The 16,897-nt window shown below is 40.7% G+C and overlaps 1 protein-coding gene across 1 annotated transcript in view; it reads right to left on the bottom strand.

Annotated features, from left to right (window-relative positions):
• Positions 1-16,897, bottom strand: part of LOC146307053 (thyrotropin-releasing hormone-degrading ectoenzyme-like) — a 196,880-nt gene that overhangs the window by 48,486 nt on the left and 131,497 nt on the right. Inside the window, exon 6 of the mRNA XM_084711463.1 lies at positions 12,098-12,211. Within this exon, the coding sequence (XP_084567589.1) occupies positions 12,098-12,211 (114 nt within the window). The remainder of the gene's footprint in view (positions 1-12,097; positions 12,212-16,897) is intronic.

The raw sequence follows: 16,897 nt of genomic DNA, 5'->3' as shown, positions 1-16,897 counted from the left end.
CTTGTTTCCTCTCCTTATTTTACTTCATGATTTTCCTTCCCTGTTCCCTCCCTCCAGGGGCGTGGCTAGAGGGGTGGCCAGAATCTGGTTGGCCACCACAGTGGCCACCCCTAAAGCAGAACCTACGTCAAGTCCATCAACCCATACAGTCATACAGGGGACAAATGCTGATCTACTGATTCAGTGTCAGTTTGCCATTTCCAGCTACTGCAGTAAAGCTAAACTGAGTCCATAAGAACTGATTTCTGGTCAGCATAGTTTTGACCAATGAGAGCTGTGGAGCGGCGCAAAGTTTTTCACTGACAGTAGTTTGATGCTAAACGGCACCGGTCGTTGAGACGGATTAAACTACGGACTCCTGTTGACTGAGCGGCGTGTTAATGTGCGGTGAAGTTGACTTTTCTTCTGAATGTGTCAAAACTTTAACTAGTACAGTACAGCAGTTATACTGTGTGTACACAGACCAAACCTTAACTACACCGTACTGTTACTAGCTTGCTACGGCTAGGGTAACTCTAGCGGCAAACTCTTTTTTCTGAATTGAAGATTGACAATAAACACAAGACAAACAGTGTTAGCACGTTAGCTTGCTTAGCAAATAATATGGGACTCTTTTAACAATATAAAATTAAAAACACAGACAATAAACTTGAAGTTTTTGGACCCAGATAAATGCAGTAAACACACCTTGTTGCCGCTGTGGACTGGAACTAAACTCCTGTTTATGTTTATGACGTTGTTGTCGCTCGCGCTCCTTTCATCTCTACAACACTGTTTACAGTTTTTTAACTCTCGCGTCGCTACGTGTGTTCAGTGACCTTTCAAAATAAAACTTCCTTTTTCACCGGAAATGGCAACGTAAGAACATAACAAATACACTTCAAAATAAAACTCTTAACTCTTTTAACCACAGTGAATTGGGGTCATTTACACCCGTGGTTTGCAGAATTTCCGCAGAGAAATTATATAATAATAATAATAATAATAATAATAATAATAATTATTATTATTATTATTATTATTATTATTATTATTATGATATTAAAATAGACATGATAAAATAATCGCAGCTTCCCACAGACTGTGACGGGCGGCAGTATTGAATAGAATGGTAGTTGGTAGATGGTAGATTGTAATATCAGCTTTAGTTTTTGTGGTAGTGAGCACAGCACCGTTCATTAATTACAGTGAAATTTAATTATGATTCAACTTTGCGTTGGTTAAAGCAGTGCCATTCATTAAGGTTTGTTATGTCATGGCCACCTCACACTAGATCTGGTCCACCTTGGCCACCCCAGTAAAAATGTCCTGGACACGCCACTGCCTCCTTCATTCATCTTGTCGTCTCTCTGTCAGCTGTTTCTTCTGATTTGTTGTCTGTTCTTTTTGTCTGCTCATCCTTTCTTCCACTTCACTCAGTCCTCTGTGTTTGTGTCCATCTTTCCTCTCTTTGTTTCCTTTCTTCACTCCTTCCTCTGTTTCCTCTCCTCCCTTGTCCTCCTCTGCTCTCCTCGTTCCATGTTTTTAATAGACATCTGCAAACATGTTGAGCTTTAACAAGCTCTTTCTAAATTACTCCTGGGATGAGGCTAAATCCGGAGAAGTGCGGCTCTGTCTAATTCATGGATTACAGTGTTTACTATGGAGATTTGGTTTTAATGAACCTCCATCTTGTTAAGCAATAGAATTGTTGGCTTATTAAGTTTCAGTCGTTAATGAACAGAATGAAAAGGAACTTTTTTCCCATTAACAGTATCTTCTGGGATCTGGCTAATTCCTGGTCCAATGCGGCTGTGTGTAATTCATGGATTAAACTTGTTTATTAAGTAGATTTGGTTTTAATGAATCTACATCTAGTCAAACAAAAAGTTTCTGGAGATAATACATTTTTAATGGACACTGAAACAATTTAGCTTTTACGGGGCCTGCTGGGACCAGACTACTTCTTGGCAGGTGTGGCTGCTGATCTGAAAGACACTTTCATCTTGTTAAACAATATAATTAAAGTTTTAGTCTGAACTTAAGAGACAAACAGAAAATCTAATAATGTGATTCAGAGTTATGTTTCCTTTAGTCCCTGAAGCTAAATGCTAATGTGCCTCTGTGATATCTGATGTGAGAGTAATGACAGGAGGTCTAACAATAAGAAAATCATCTGACATCTATGCCTTTATCTGTGCATAATTTCTCACATTCTTTCACCTATAAATGCAGCCTGTCCTCTCAGTCTTCATGTTCAATAAGAACAATGTCCCTGTATTGTTTGTTAACTGACTGTGTGTAAATCTGATGTCAGAGGAAGGAAAAGTTTGCACCCCAGCGCACCACAGAGCGCCGCTCCTTCCTGCTCTTCACAGCAACATGATGGCTTTTACAAGGAAAGAAACAACTTCATGTTTTGCATTTGATGCCGAATTTACAAGAAGGCACAAAAGATTAAGATTTTGCCGGAGCCATTTCACACTCTGTATGCAAATACACACGTTTGCAAAATGCAGTGTTGTTTTTAACCGGCGGCTCAACAGTAGTAGCTAATAGATAAATGAACAAAATGGGGTTTTTTTTACACAAAAAGAAAAATATCTTAAGGCATAATATTTATCAAATTTACATGAAGGTCGTGGACAGTGTTTCATAAAGTTTATAAAGTTTATCCTCGTTCAGAAAGTCTAAAAATAGTGTGATTTTTAAGAGAGTTTGAGGTCACTTGTGTGCTCATAAACTGCTGCAGGTATGACAGATCATGTGAAACTTTAATGTGGCCCCGGACACGGTGCATACACACTGCTAACATGATCATGTTCAGCCAAGATCCTCTGAACGCGGTCTGAGCAATCGGATCTCAAATGCGGCCTGATATCAGGCCTGAAGAGATCCGATTGCTCAGACAAAATTCGAAGGTGGTCTGAGCTGCACATGATCGCATCCTTTACTGAAATGTGTCCTGGACTGCACTGAAGGACCGCCTTGTCAACCGACGTCCTGTAAGTCCACACGAAACAGCTGTCTGATCTTTATTTGCTTCTGTGTAATGACAATGACATGTTTGGGTTTTCTTACCCGCCAAGATCAGCAGCAGATGTTTGTGAACGTCTGTTTCAGCCGATTTCACCACTGAACTAATAACTGCAATATTCCAGACTCCCTTAAAAAAGCTTGAATACGAGTTCAAGAGGTGAAAATGTGACAGCAGTTGGTCATTCAGCTGCCGTAATGAGCCGCCCAAACTTCTGCAAACACCAACCTCCTGAAGAAAAACTCAGTGAATAACAATTCAGTGTGATCTTTGCTCAGTAAATAAATACTGGGGTAATATAATTTTAAACAGAACATCTGAGTTAAAGCTTGCATTTTAAAGCTTTAAAGTATTACTGCAGTTCTTTTAAACTTTGTTTTGGAGGCGATACATCGGTCATACAAACCAGTTTCAGGAGGCGGAGCTCCCTCAGTCAGTCCAGGCGAGTTTGTGTTACACAAATTACAACAGAAAACCTGACAAACGTTTATTTCTCATAAAAGTCTCTGCTGTAACACAGAAAAGTTCTGCTCCAGGCGTTTCTTACCCACACACTGATGCCACTGTTATGCTTCCTCTAATAATAATTTACACCAACACTAATCCATAAAACACTGAATGACATAAATTTAAAACTAAATTATTTGAATATCACTTAAACCAACCCTTTTACATACATTTGTTTACATCGGATCGACATAAAAGTTCGCTTTTCAGTAAAACTTGTTTTCATTGCAAAACTGTTGCAAGAAACTGCATGTAACTTCAAATCTCATGTAAAACACAACTTCTGGTTGACTGACAGACAAAAAGACATGAAAATCATTTTTTAAACACGAGTAAAGATAGAATAGCCAGGATCAAATGTCCTGGAAACTTCCCTAAATTCAAGCAAAATGCAGCAAAATATAAATCTACTGGCTGCGAGAGTCGGACATCAGGACAGTTTAAATTAGTCACGTATCTGTTATCACATTTCAATCGGGACAACATGAACTTACACTTATATTTATATGGAATCTGGAGGTGGGGTGAAAATTTTGCCACTCAGCGCCCACAGACGTTCTGTCTGTGCCAGGTGGAATTTTAGGAAAGTGTGTCTGAAATGATGCAGTGAACATCGAGGATATTTTTCATTTGATGGATCATAAAACAGAAATATTTAGTGTGAAAATCTGTCTGTGTTTTGTTTTTTTTATTTCAGAGTTATTAGGGTGAAATGTGGGGGTAAAATAGAATATATGATGGTTCCATTTTTTTTTTGTTCTTCTACTTGTCCTTGTATTTAGTTGTATCCTCCAGTTTACGCAACAGAACCAAAGTCAAGCAGATTCTTATTCATTTCCAGAAGTTACACCTTAAATTAGTAAATTAAATAAAAAATCTGACCCTGCACAGAAAATAAAAGTTTTATTCTTTGGTTTTCTTGTTTCTTTTGTTTTGTTTTTTTAATGTCTATTTATTTATTTATTCACGTTTTTTTTTTTCATGCTGATAAATTTGATGTTCTTAGTTTCTCTTCTTATTTTGTAGCCATGTAGATATATGGAGGGTTAGATGGGTGGGGGGTATTTTAAACGTGAAAATGTCCTCCGATGTTCATGATGTGACAAAAAAAGATAGTAGACACGCCCCGTCATGCAGTGTTGGTGGTCGGGCTGGAAACTGGGGCGGCTGGCAGCCAGGAAACCTCCGGCTGGGAGCGGTAATTTGGGGCGTCTGGGACTGTAAATGAACTAAATTATGTCTCAGATAAAGAGTTTGTTTTGCAATAAATCCTGTCTTGGCTGACAGGAGAGGGTCTGACTAATTCCTGGATGTTTTCTTTGTTTGTACAGGAGTTGAACTGATCCCTCTGCAAAGATTCGGGCTAACTCCTGGGTAAAGATAGACTACCGCTTTCATCTTCTAGTCAACAGAAACTCACACGTAGAGGTAAACAGCCAGAATCAGGGGACTCCACCACAAATTACACAATTAGTTAATTAGTTAAATGGCACATTTGGATGAAACCAAAATTACTCGGTGAGAAAGAAAGAAAAAATCAGACTAAATGAGACATCAGCTCTAATTAACAGAGACTTTAAGTCACCTGGGGAGCGAGAGAGGGGGTCCATCTGGTCCATATGGTCATTATGAACCAGATGGACCCACATGTGGAGGGACAGCTAATAGGCCAACAGTCAGTGTAAACACACACACACACACACACACACACACACACACACAGATGGAGGGACGGGGATGTGTTCAGGAGCAGCTGCTGAACTTTTTAAAATGTCTGCTCGTCTCCTCCCTCCTTCGCTCCTACTCTCCCTCCTGTTCACCTTCCTCCTCTCCTCTCCTCCTCCTCCTCTTTATTTCAGTGTCATGTAAACACGGCAGGTCTGGATGACAGACGGCTCCTTCGTGCTGAATACTAATCCACCGGCTGGCAGGTGTCACAAATCCAATCGAGTTTAACCTCTTTATTAAACTGAAAGCTGTCACTGCCGCCATACTGATGATTCACACTGAGATACGATACAGACGGTGACACAGTAAATATTTGTCAAACATTCATGAGAACCATTTATCAGGCCTGAGCGATATCGATGTAAAACCTATAGTGAAGTTTCATATTTGTTGATAATTATTGATCATGTAGGTTGTGACTGATGACATGTTGTGAACTCAAAGGAGTGTGAGCGGCTGAGTAAATGTTAGTTTAGATTTTTGACTGATGCAGCACACACAAGATTTGGAGCGACATGTGACGCCATCCCTGCTTATTTCAGTGAGACGATGCCAAGACATATATAAGTTCAGGTACTAGACTGACCTGCCTGCAGTCCAGACGTGTCTCCCACTGAGACTGTGGACTGTTGAGCAGCCGAAGTCGTATATCAAGAAAGAACTTCGGCAGTTAGCGTTCTTTGTGATGTGTCACAGTGGTAAACACGCTCCTGTTCAAACTTTTTTTGGAAGATGCTGCAGGCCTCAAATTCAGAATGAGTGCATATTTATAAAAAATAAGAAACAAGTTTATCATTTTGAACATTAAATATCTTGTCTTTGTACTTTATTCAACTGAACACATTCTATGGGACTGAGGCTTGAGGAGATTCCCTTTAGGAGCTGCGTTGTTGCTTTAAACATGTTTTAATTTGGAGGGGTAAGTGGCAGGAAGCTCAATCAGCTGAGGTTTTATTTTCCTTTCATTTAGAGCCAGGACCGTCAGACCTTTTAAAACGCCGCCTTCACTTTCATTTAATTCATTGATTTATCAACACCCACGGACCACTTCTCCTCTTTGTTGTTTTTCTCTGTCATTTGTAAACGTAAGTTATGAAACAATCAATCCTGCAATAAATAACTTTATTCGCCAAAAAAATCCATCTGGTTTTATGCTGCCTCCTGTTCCCGGGAGAACTCGGTCGTAACAATTAAATAGACCATTATGGGCGATGTTGCAAATCACTGAGCAAAACAAACAATACGTCAACCTCAGTACTTTATGTCTGTGACTTTAAAAACGCCTCGCAAAAATAAAGTTTAAACAGCTGCTCGCTCTGGTTTTCATAAAACAAACAGGAGGAAATAAAGTGGAGGATGAAGCTAAACTTGGTGCTTTGGAGGTTTGTGATATAAAATGAAATATATCAGGATAAAGGACTTTATTTACAAGCAGTTAACCTGCAGGTGGAAACAACTGCCTGCTGGAGGATGAAGATTTTAATACAGTCAATACAGCCTTGTCTCTCATTGGTTAATTTCTGAGAGGAGAAGAGAGCAGAAGATGAATATTGATCCTCCTCTGCTCTCTTTAACATGAATATTTCATATTTTCAATTCAAAGTCTATTTGTTTCACATCAGTTCTCCGTCGGTCGACATTTACCTGTTTTTTTTTTCTCTGCCTTTGAACGAACAGATTTAAAGATGTTTGTGAGTCGAGCAGCGGCGGAACAGTGAGTTCCAAAAGCCTAAAAAGGTTCTTGTTAAAACCCTTAGGGTGAGTTGTACATAAATCCCTTGAAATATAAAAAGGTTCTCAGTAGAACCCCGTGGGTGGCTTCTAAATGAAACCCTTGGAATATTAAAGAGTTCTCGGTAGAACCCCGGGGTGAGTTCTAGCTGAAACCCTTTGAATAGAAAAGGGTTCTCAGTAGAATCACCTAGGTGGGTTCTAGATAATCCCCTGGGTGTTTTCAAGATGAAAACATTGAAATATAAAAAGGTCAGTAGAACCCAGTAGGGTAGGTTCTTTTTAGTGCCCATAGAAAGTAGAAAGGTTCTTGATGGAAGGGGTTCTCCTGGGTGAAACCTTTCACGGGTTCTCAGTGCAGCCCTGTATGTTGGGTTCCTGATAGAAGTAAAAATAACTGAGTAAAAGTTCCAACTGAAGTTTAAGGTGAACGTACTGAAGTTAAGCCCAAGTACCTCAGAACTGTTCTAAAGCTCCGTGCGGGAACAGTTTAATTTCCGGCACTGTTGTTGTGTTTGTGTTGAGGTTCCACCCCGGCAGTCCCTCATTACTGATCTATTGTGTCCTTACAAAACAAATATTACGGCCGCGTCTCACTTTGGAAAAACAAACCGTATTAACATTTGGTAATTCAAATAAAGCTAATTAAAATGTTGGAGCACGTCTGCAGGAAAAAAAATCCCATTTTCATGATTTGTTCTTGTTTTGAACGTCATGTCAACAGAATTAGGGAAATGAAACGGCGCTCCAGACGTGGCCTCTTACTGAAAATACAGGAAAAGCAGGTGATTATTCTGCTGATGTCGTCGGGTAAAGATATACATGAGCTGAATCTTGGAGAGGTTTAATGTCACGTCTCGGGTTGTTTTCACTGCGACTCTGTCTGCTGTGTTCTCAGTATTTATGACATCCTGTATGAGGTCCAGCTGCAGCCTTGACTAAATCAATTATTTTTCTTAAAAGCTCTTTGTGACCATCAGATAAAATAAAAGAACCTATCAGGCTCAATAAAGAGCAGCAGGACTGACTTTCACCTTTGATTTTTTCCCCCGTGGCTCCATGTAGCGTTCATGATTCAATATGACTCAAAGTGATTCTCTTGTTTTCTTTGTAATAAGTCGGTAAAAACATGAATCACACCAAGACGACAATGCATTAGTCTTTTCTGTTTGATGTGAAAGTGACCTTAAAATATTAAATTACAAACTGCCAGCGCACAATGTTCCGTCAAAGGCTCCTTTCAGGTTTGTTCATGGCGTCTTTTTTCACGTTCTCGCATTTGATTTTTTCCTATATTGTGTCCCACATGCTGCTGCCGTGCAGCTGTGAGCGCCACATCTGTCTCTTTAGGTCCGTGTCAAACTGATGTGACCTCGTTTATTTTGAAGGTGTCGTGTGTAACAACTGGCCAGCTGTTTTAGGGTTTTATCTAGAATACACTATCAAGAACCTTTTTATATTCCAAAGGTTTTATCTAGAACACACCCAGGGGGTTCTAATGAGAGCAGTTTTATATTACAAAGGCTTAATCTAAAACAGAGGGTTCTACTGAGAACCTTTTTATTCTAGGGGTCCAAGGACCCCTTCTACAAAGGGTTCTTTGGATGAAAGGGGTTCTTAATGGAATAAAGAACCCTTGAAACCCCTTTCTTGGGGTCTTTGTTAGGACCTCAGCCCCTCAGGAAGAACCCTTCAGGAAGAACCGTTCTTTCTCAAAGCGTACCCGGCTGGCAGGAGGTGATGACACAGTATGACCTGATTAGCTCAGTGATTGATCGATCGGTTGTGATACACAGATGATCCTCTGTGTGGTTCCTCGTTTGTCATATTTTGATTTGTGTTCCATTTCCTCGGCTGTGTTTTGTTCTTCTCCCTGCAGCGCAGCGTGACTCACTGCTGATGGAAAACAGCTTTTTAAATAAAAAACCTGTATTGTAAATAAATTGCTTTATCACGGACAGACCGCTTTATCATCGTTGTGCTTGTTATTGGAGAAACACTTTGTTTCTATTAAAGCGTCCAGCCGTGCAGAACCTCAGTAACGGGGATTTAAAAATGCCATGTCGCTCACAAACAGGCCGTGTGTGCGCGCGGCAGATAAGGTGTTTTGGTGTAACATGTTCTCTATTGGAAGTAAATCACATCGTACTTCGGTGGAGACAAAGCAGGAAGTGTGTGTCTGTGGTGTAATTTAAAGTTCTGCGGCATTCTCTCGCTGAGTTTGTCCGTCCGTCTGGGAGTTTTTGAGCAAATTTGAGGAAGAATTCATTTCTAATTTTATTGTGTTTTGAGCTGACTCACTCCCTGCGTCAATTTGTTTTGCCGACCAGAGCAGGATAAAATAAAACAAGGTTTTCACCTGCTGCGGATTCGGGCTGAATGTGATCTGCTGAACTGCAGGGAAACACTTTTAGAAAAGGAGGAATCAGATATTGATCCGAGCGAGTGGAGCGAGGTGGAAGAGTTCAGGAGGAGACCTCGCAGTCAGGACTTCCTCCTCCTCAAAAGCCGCTTTTAACTTTCTTCCTATGCGCTGTACGTCCAAATGATGGTAAAGCTTACATAAAGTTTTATACAGTGAAGACAAACAAGACGTCTGAGCAGCAGACAGATGTTCTTGTTTCAAACATTCCCACTGGGTGAATTTATCCTCAGAGGTGGAACATTTACTCAAACCAGAACGGATCATTTAACGAGGACTAAATATGAATTAATCCGCCGCTGAAAATAGATCCCAATTACATTATTTATTATTGATAAAGTGATGATTATAGTGAGGAGCTGAGCCTTATTTAAATATGAAACTATACATTTGTGAGCTGATTTTAAAGGTTAAAGGGATAGTTCAGATTTTTTGACGTGGTTGTATGTGGTAAAATTTATATTTCAGATATTTTAACCCCTTTGCCTTTTTCTGCCTTTTTTCTGATATTTGGGAACCTGGGAACCTGCTGCTGGTCTACAACCAATCAGGAGAGGATATGGAGGGTTTGAGATGAAGTCCTTGTCATATAAAAGGATTCTCAGCAGAACCACTTGGGTAGGTTCTAGATGAACATGAAAAGGTTCTCATTAGAACTCCCTGGTGAGTCCTAGATGAAACCCTTGGAAAACAAAGGGGTTCTTGGTAAGACTTCCTAGGTGAGTTCTAGATGAAACCCTTGGAATGTAAAGGGATTCTCAGTAGAACTCTGTGGTGGGTTTTAGATGAAACCCTTGGAACATAAAAAGGTTCTCTGTAGTACCCCTGAGTGGTGAAACTCTTGGCATATAAAGGGGCTTGGGGTAGAACCTCCTGGGTTGGTTCTAGAGGAAATCTGAATAATATCAATGGATTCTGGATAGAATGGCCTGGGTAGGTTCTTGATAGCACCCCCTTAGAAAGGTTCTAGATGAAATCCTTGTAACATTAAAAAGGTTCTCAGTAGGGTGGGTTCCTGTTTGCATCAATGGAAGGTGGAAAGGTCCTGGGTGCAAACATTATGCCATACAAGGGTTCTCTATAGAACCTCTCATGGGGGTTCTGGGTGGAATCTGTCACAGATGGTTTTAGATGTAACTTTTGTATGTAGGGTTTACACAAAACCTCCTGATCAGACTCCACGGGGAAACGTTATGAAGGGCTCTAACAGGAACCAAAAAGGGGACAAGCTGAAGAACCTTATATGGTTCTAGTTAGCACCTTTTCTTCTACAAGTGCAGAAAATGATTGGAACATCCCTTTAAGCAAGTTAGCCCACTCCTTCTTTTGTACAGTCAGCGTTGTGTTTGGTTCTAAAAGGGCTGGTTCCATTAAATCATTTAAGAAAAACTCATTTTTCTGTTTGACAGAACCGACATGTTGGGTTTTATTCTGACACCAGGCCTCAACACAATCGAGCTGAATGGGGTTTTGTTACCAAAGCATTCAGAAAAAGAGTCCCGGTTGTTCTGGATAATCCTCCGACCTCTCCGTCAACACGTTCCACCGGGAATCATTTTCTGCCAAAAGAACAATAAAGACCGTCTACAGAGAGGTCGTCTGCTTCTCATCTCCAAGTTTGATTCAATATCCACAGTTTTGTTTCTTGTTTCTTGTTTTCTGTCTGTGCCGTGTTCAGTGTCTGGAGATTTTTTTTTGTTCCACTCTGAAAAAAAAAAAAAATTGAAATTCATATCTTATCGACTGGAGCCTTGAGCTGGAATTCTGACTCGCCTGAAACCTTCAAAGGGCAAAAAAAAAAAAATCCAATTTCCTGAGTGAACAGTCAGATTTTCAGAACATCTGAGTGCACTTCAACATGCTAAACTGAATGTTTTATTTCCTGTTTGTGTTGAATAAAAGGTCAGATTCATATTATCACATAATAAAATCTGCAGCAGCAGGCAGTTTCACGGCAGCCATGACCGCTCAGTTTGGTCTCATGCCCTTGAAAAAAAATTATGCACAGTGACCTTGGTGCCCCGCCTGCACAGCTTCAGCTGAACTCACAGTTTTTCTCCACCTCGTTTTTCGACATCAGTGATTCTGATTGACATCACGCGGTGCACATAAGCAGTGATTGGTTAGATCTGGAGCCTGGTATGAACCGCGGGAAAACCGCCGGGCTGTGCATGAATGTGGACTGAAGTGTCGACGTGATATAAACTTTCTTTGACCAAAAAGCCTGTGGTTTACACTGCAGACTGGAGTCTCTGTTCCGCGTTATATCCCCTCTTCTCCTGTGTTTAAACGTCGGTTAAATGTGATCAAAAACAAGAAGATCCTGTAAGTCACTATGATGAGAAACCTTTGCAAAATGAGCAAGTGCCTCAAAATAATGAGATACTTCCTTAAAATAATGATGCATTTTCTCAAATATATGACTTACCTCAAAATAATGGGTTAGTATCTCAAAATTATTGTGAGCTTTGATTATTTGGATTTTTAAAAAATCTAAAATCTAAAGCACAATTTCAAAAAAAGTGTTTAAGAAAATCAAAAATCTGATTTAAAGAAATAAAGTTCAAAGTGTGAGGACTAATTCTGAGTTTAAATCCAGTTCTTAGATGAAAGAATGTTCAAGTAATATGAGTTCAAAAAGAAGTGTTTTTCAGCTTTTCTTCTAACAACTCGAGAAAACGTTCTTTACTCACCATGTTCCACTTTGGGAAGAGGAAGTCGGTGCCAACGTACTCGAAGAAATGAGCAAAACCTTCTTTTAACCAGACGTCCTCCCACCAGACCGGAGTCACCAGATCTCCAAACCACTGAAAGACACAAAGAAAAAGTCAACTGATATGTTTTTTTTTTTTAGTAAAACACAACCTAACAACTGAAACAGATTATGTAGCAAGTTAGAACTCTGATTGGAGCACAGAATGAAAGGGGGCGGGACTTAGGAAGGGTCAGTTTTACTCAGTCGTCACGGTGGCACTAGAGGAAAAGTCACAGAGTGTCCAGAGTCATTAGGATCTGTCCTCTGGGTCGAGACATTCCAGTCTGGACCAAAGCAATGGACCGACAGCAGAGAAGGGAAGTAACTAAGTACAATTACACGACCAAAAAACTGCGAAAACAACATAAAAGATGTAACAAGATGAAAGCAACGTAAGACATAAAAAGACAAAAACTATGTAAAAGACGTAACAGGACCCTAAAAAAGGCGTAAACAACCTGAGATGTAACAAGAAAATGATGTAAAAGATGAAAGAGGACAAAAAAAGATGTACGACGGACAAGAAAGGCGTAAAAATGTGCAACAAGACAAAAATGACATAAAAGACAACACGAAAGCGACACAAAAAACACATAAAAAGATGAAAATGACCAAAGTGAGACTCAACTGAGGAGAAGAAGTGAGGTTCAATTGGCTTTTCAAAGAAACAGTCAGTCAAAATGTTTTTCAGAGACTTTTTACTTTTATACTTTGAGTACATGTCAGATATTGCATTTTTCCACTTTTAGTGGAAAAGAAGTTGAATCAGTACTTCTACTTTGACCAGAGTCTTTTTGTCTGTACTTCTACTTGAATAAAGAATGTGGAGACTTTTGCCACCTCTGAAAAACAAACCCTCTCATCCTTTGAGCCAAATCAGGCGCTCTCTTGACTGACTGTCCCCACCTGATGACATCAGCCTATCAGAGGCCAGCAGAGCGTCTGTCCTGAGCCGGTTCATCGGTGACACCAGAGGACAGCTGGCAATATTGCTAAAAAGAGTGACAAAGCGAGCGGTGGGTTTGGCGCTCATTTGCAGGACGTGCCGCCACCTGATTGGACGTCGAGTCTTCTCTCAGCGTGCCTCAGAGCCTCGACAACAGTGAAGTTTAATAAAGGCAGAGCACGTAAAAAATAGACTGTAGACTGAGCCGTGCTGATAGTGAAACGTATGGCCACAAGAGTAATACATTTGGACCCGGGCTGTTTCCTGGCAACACAGCTTGAATGAAAACGGTGCAACGTTTGGGAACAAATGTGTGTCCCTGCCAGCTTTGTTTCTGAGTCTGAATGTTCCCTTTAAACCCTCAGCTGCAGAGCGGATGGCTGACGATCTTAAAAAACAAAGTTTACCTCTAAAATCACTTCAAACCATCATTAAAGCCTCCGTCTGCAGGAAAGTCACACACTGCAGTTCTCACACGTCAGCACAGTGTGTATGTGTGTGTGAGAGAGTGTGTGTTTGTGCACATATCTGGCAGTGTTTCTGCAGTAAATTGTCCTTCAGCTGATCAAAGTCTGTACGGTAAATTAGAGTAACTGAGGCTGTAGTGTTTAAGTCCTATTTGGATCATTTTGCCCTGCAGCTGAAACATGTCAGGTTTAATTATGTAGCCAAAAGATACAAGTCTGTTCATATAAAAGACAGAAAAACCTCCAACCTCAGACCAACAACAACCTTCATACAGTTAAAATCACGTATGAACTCGAGACTATGTCCTGAGAATCAGGTCTGGTCTTGGAACAGAGTCTGAATTTTCCCCTTCAGACATGCAGCAGACAACAGGCCGGTCTTATCCTAAGTCGGGCTTAATTTGGCGTTCTAACCAGTTCATTCCACCAAACACGCCATGTCTGCGCCACGGTTCTGGTCCGTCCTCCACATGGCTGCAAGCTCCACCAGCAGCGTTTCAGAAGCGTTTCAGAAGCAAAGCGTTTTGCCCGTCTGATTATATTTACTCGCTCAGATTTTGTTGATTCAATCCTCTTTCCTTGCTCTTTGTGCTTCTATCATGGATAAACAGGCTACGTGGTCAAAAGTCTTTATGATCATGAGTCTGCAGGGGCCTTTTATTTTGAAAATCAAGCAGATTCAAGCATATACCAACAATGACAAGGGTAAAAAAAAACCTGTGGAGAATTTAGTAGTCAGATTACAGAGGGATGAATGATTTGGAAATGCGGTTAGTAAAACAAAATGACTCCCTGTCAGAGAAAAGTCATTTGCAGGAACGTGTCCTGAACAAGTCACATTATTTGCTGCTTTCTGGAGAATTTGTGTCTTTTATTGTAAGATAGCACATAAAAGAAAAAAAAACCCTCCACACTCTCAATAAAAGATTCATTTAAAAATAGAATTGGAAAAAGAATTTCGTTCAGAAGGTGAATTCTCTGCTGCTGCTGCTCGTTCCTGTGGCACGCTGTGTTTTAATGTGCCAAAGTTAAATGGAGTGGAAGCCATGTTTGTCTGCCAAACGCAGCAAAACCACAACAGCTTATAAAACCACAGCCTTGAAAAGGTCAGTGAGGAAAATGTGGTTCAGTCCTACAGCTGTTTCCCAACAACAGCCTGAAATAATAATAAAAGATTTTGTATCAATAAATTTCTGAAAATTGACACAAATTTTCCTTTTTTTTCCCATGACACTCGGCGAGACTTTCAAACTAATGTTTTATCCACTGTGCATCTAATTACGTGGGCAACAACAATGTCAAGCTATACTTTCAAAATAAAAGTCCTTGGTTAGGTTTGAGAAAAGATTATGATTATGGTTAAAATAACTACTTCCTGAATGTCTTCAAGCAGATTTTTTTCTTTGCATTTTTTATTCCCTGGGGCAACAACAATTTATTTATTTACATATTCAACAGACCCCGTAGTTTTTTAAATGTAGGCCTATACTGAACAGCTGAGATGTCACTTTACAGTAAAAGTATCAAAATATATTTAGTCCTTATTACTTTGAAAGTCATTCTGACTGTCGAGAAAACTATTGACAGTTTGTGTCCGTGTACACCACTCTAGAGATTTGACAAATGGCTGCACTGTGTTTACACTTACTGAGCATTTTATAACTTTTAAATACAAGTGACAAGTTAAAACTACAACTGATGGTTCTAAAAAGCTCCAAAACATCCGACTTTGCACTAAAAATGACCACAGCGATGGAAAAAGCTGAACACAGGTTAAACACAGGTTTAAATGATGTGGTTTTATACGTCAGTTTACTGCATGATGCACAACTGTCCTAAGTAACTTAGGTCTTTCCTATATTTTATCATCCATCCCATATTTCCCTCACTCTCCGTCGTCCAAACATCCCTGAGGCCAGACATGGTCTTATGGTCTGAGGAGGCGAAGAGGATCATCCTGACTGAACTGACGGTCCAGTGGGAGGACAGATATGCAGAGAGGCCTCGGGGCGGGGGAGGAAAGCCAGCGAGCGGCAGGACGTGGTCCAACGATGCAGGGACAAAGGGTGGCAGGCCGGAGGTTGGCCGCGGGGGGTTTCCCGGCGCAGCCTGTGTGGAAGACGCTCACAGCTCTGAGAATGGCAGGAGGGGAGACGAAGACATCTGCGGCGGAAACAGACTTGTTGGCTCTGGAACAGGCGGGAAAAGATGGACAGGGACTGGCCATCGATGCAGATCCGCCAACCGCGAGATGTTGGTGTTCAGGGTCGAAACGTCCAAGTATAAAGAAAGTGACTGAAAGTGTGAGCATCTTTGTGTTTCCTACAGTTCTTTGCCGTGTACTGTGGAGAAAATCGTGGACGGCGTTTCCAGGTGGAAGAAGTGAACTTTCAACCTGCATTCTTTCTGCTGGTCAGCAGGGGGCGACTCGCGTGGCTTCAAAAAGAAGTCAAGTTGTACGTAATCTTCTGGAAAAATGAGCCTCGTTCTCACCAGATTCATGACCTCAGAGTTTTTGTCATTGTCACGTCTCTCTTCAAGAGCCGTCAGCCTGATATTAATGACAAATTTGTGAAGAAGAGAAAAAAAAACACAGTCAGCTGTACTTTTCTAATTTTGGCCAGTGAAAGTGTCTGTTTCAAAAAGCTTTGCATTAAATGTTGCATCTGAAATCATGATAGGATTAGGCATAATCATATGGTAATTCCACTACGGGAGAGAACTGATGTTTTCTGCAATTATGTGGGGAAAAATTGGGTTTATATTTTAATCAGCAATCAGTCAAAATGAGTTGAAAGTGTCGGCATATTGGATTTTATCAAATGTGTAATATTGTGCATTCCTCCTTTGTTTACCACTGCCTTTTATTACATCAAAATTTAAATTGAATTCATTCATGTCTCCCATCATGCTGCGTATTTCCTCTATAATTTGTTATTCAATTTATTCAGTCTTTTAATACCTAAATAAACTTGTGTTGCTCTGCTGCTATCAACCTGCTCTGGAAATTAAAAATGTAAACTAAAAGCGTCTTCCCCTGAATGGACACCCAGTCTGCCTCCTGTGAAGCCTGTTGAAGCAGTGAAGCGGAGGAATGTGTCCAGACATGCATAAAAACTTCCTCCACTTTCTCTCTGGCAGCTCGAGTGTGTGTCTGGGCAGGGATTCAAACCGACCACCCTGTGGGAGCTGGCGGGAGCGTTTGGCTGCTGCCGCTGCCTGGCTCAACAGGCACCGGTTCAACTCCCCAAGGCAGGGCTCCAGTCGCACTCGAGACCGCCGAAGTTTATGGAAAACAAAAACTCTGACGAATTAATTGTACTTG

The sequence above is a fragment of the Lutjanus erythropterus genome, chromosome 22, assembly GCF_056507025.1.
Source record: "Lutjanus erythropterus isolate fLutEry1 chromosome 22, fLutEry1.hap2, whole genome shotgun sequence".
NCBI classification, from domain to species: domain Eukaryota; kingdom Metazoa; phylum Chordata; class Actinopteri; order Lutjaniformes; family Lutjanidae; genus Lutjanus; species Lutjanus erythropterus.
This window is presented reverse-complemented; position numbering and strand designations above follow the sequence as displayed.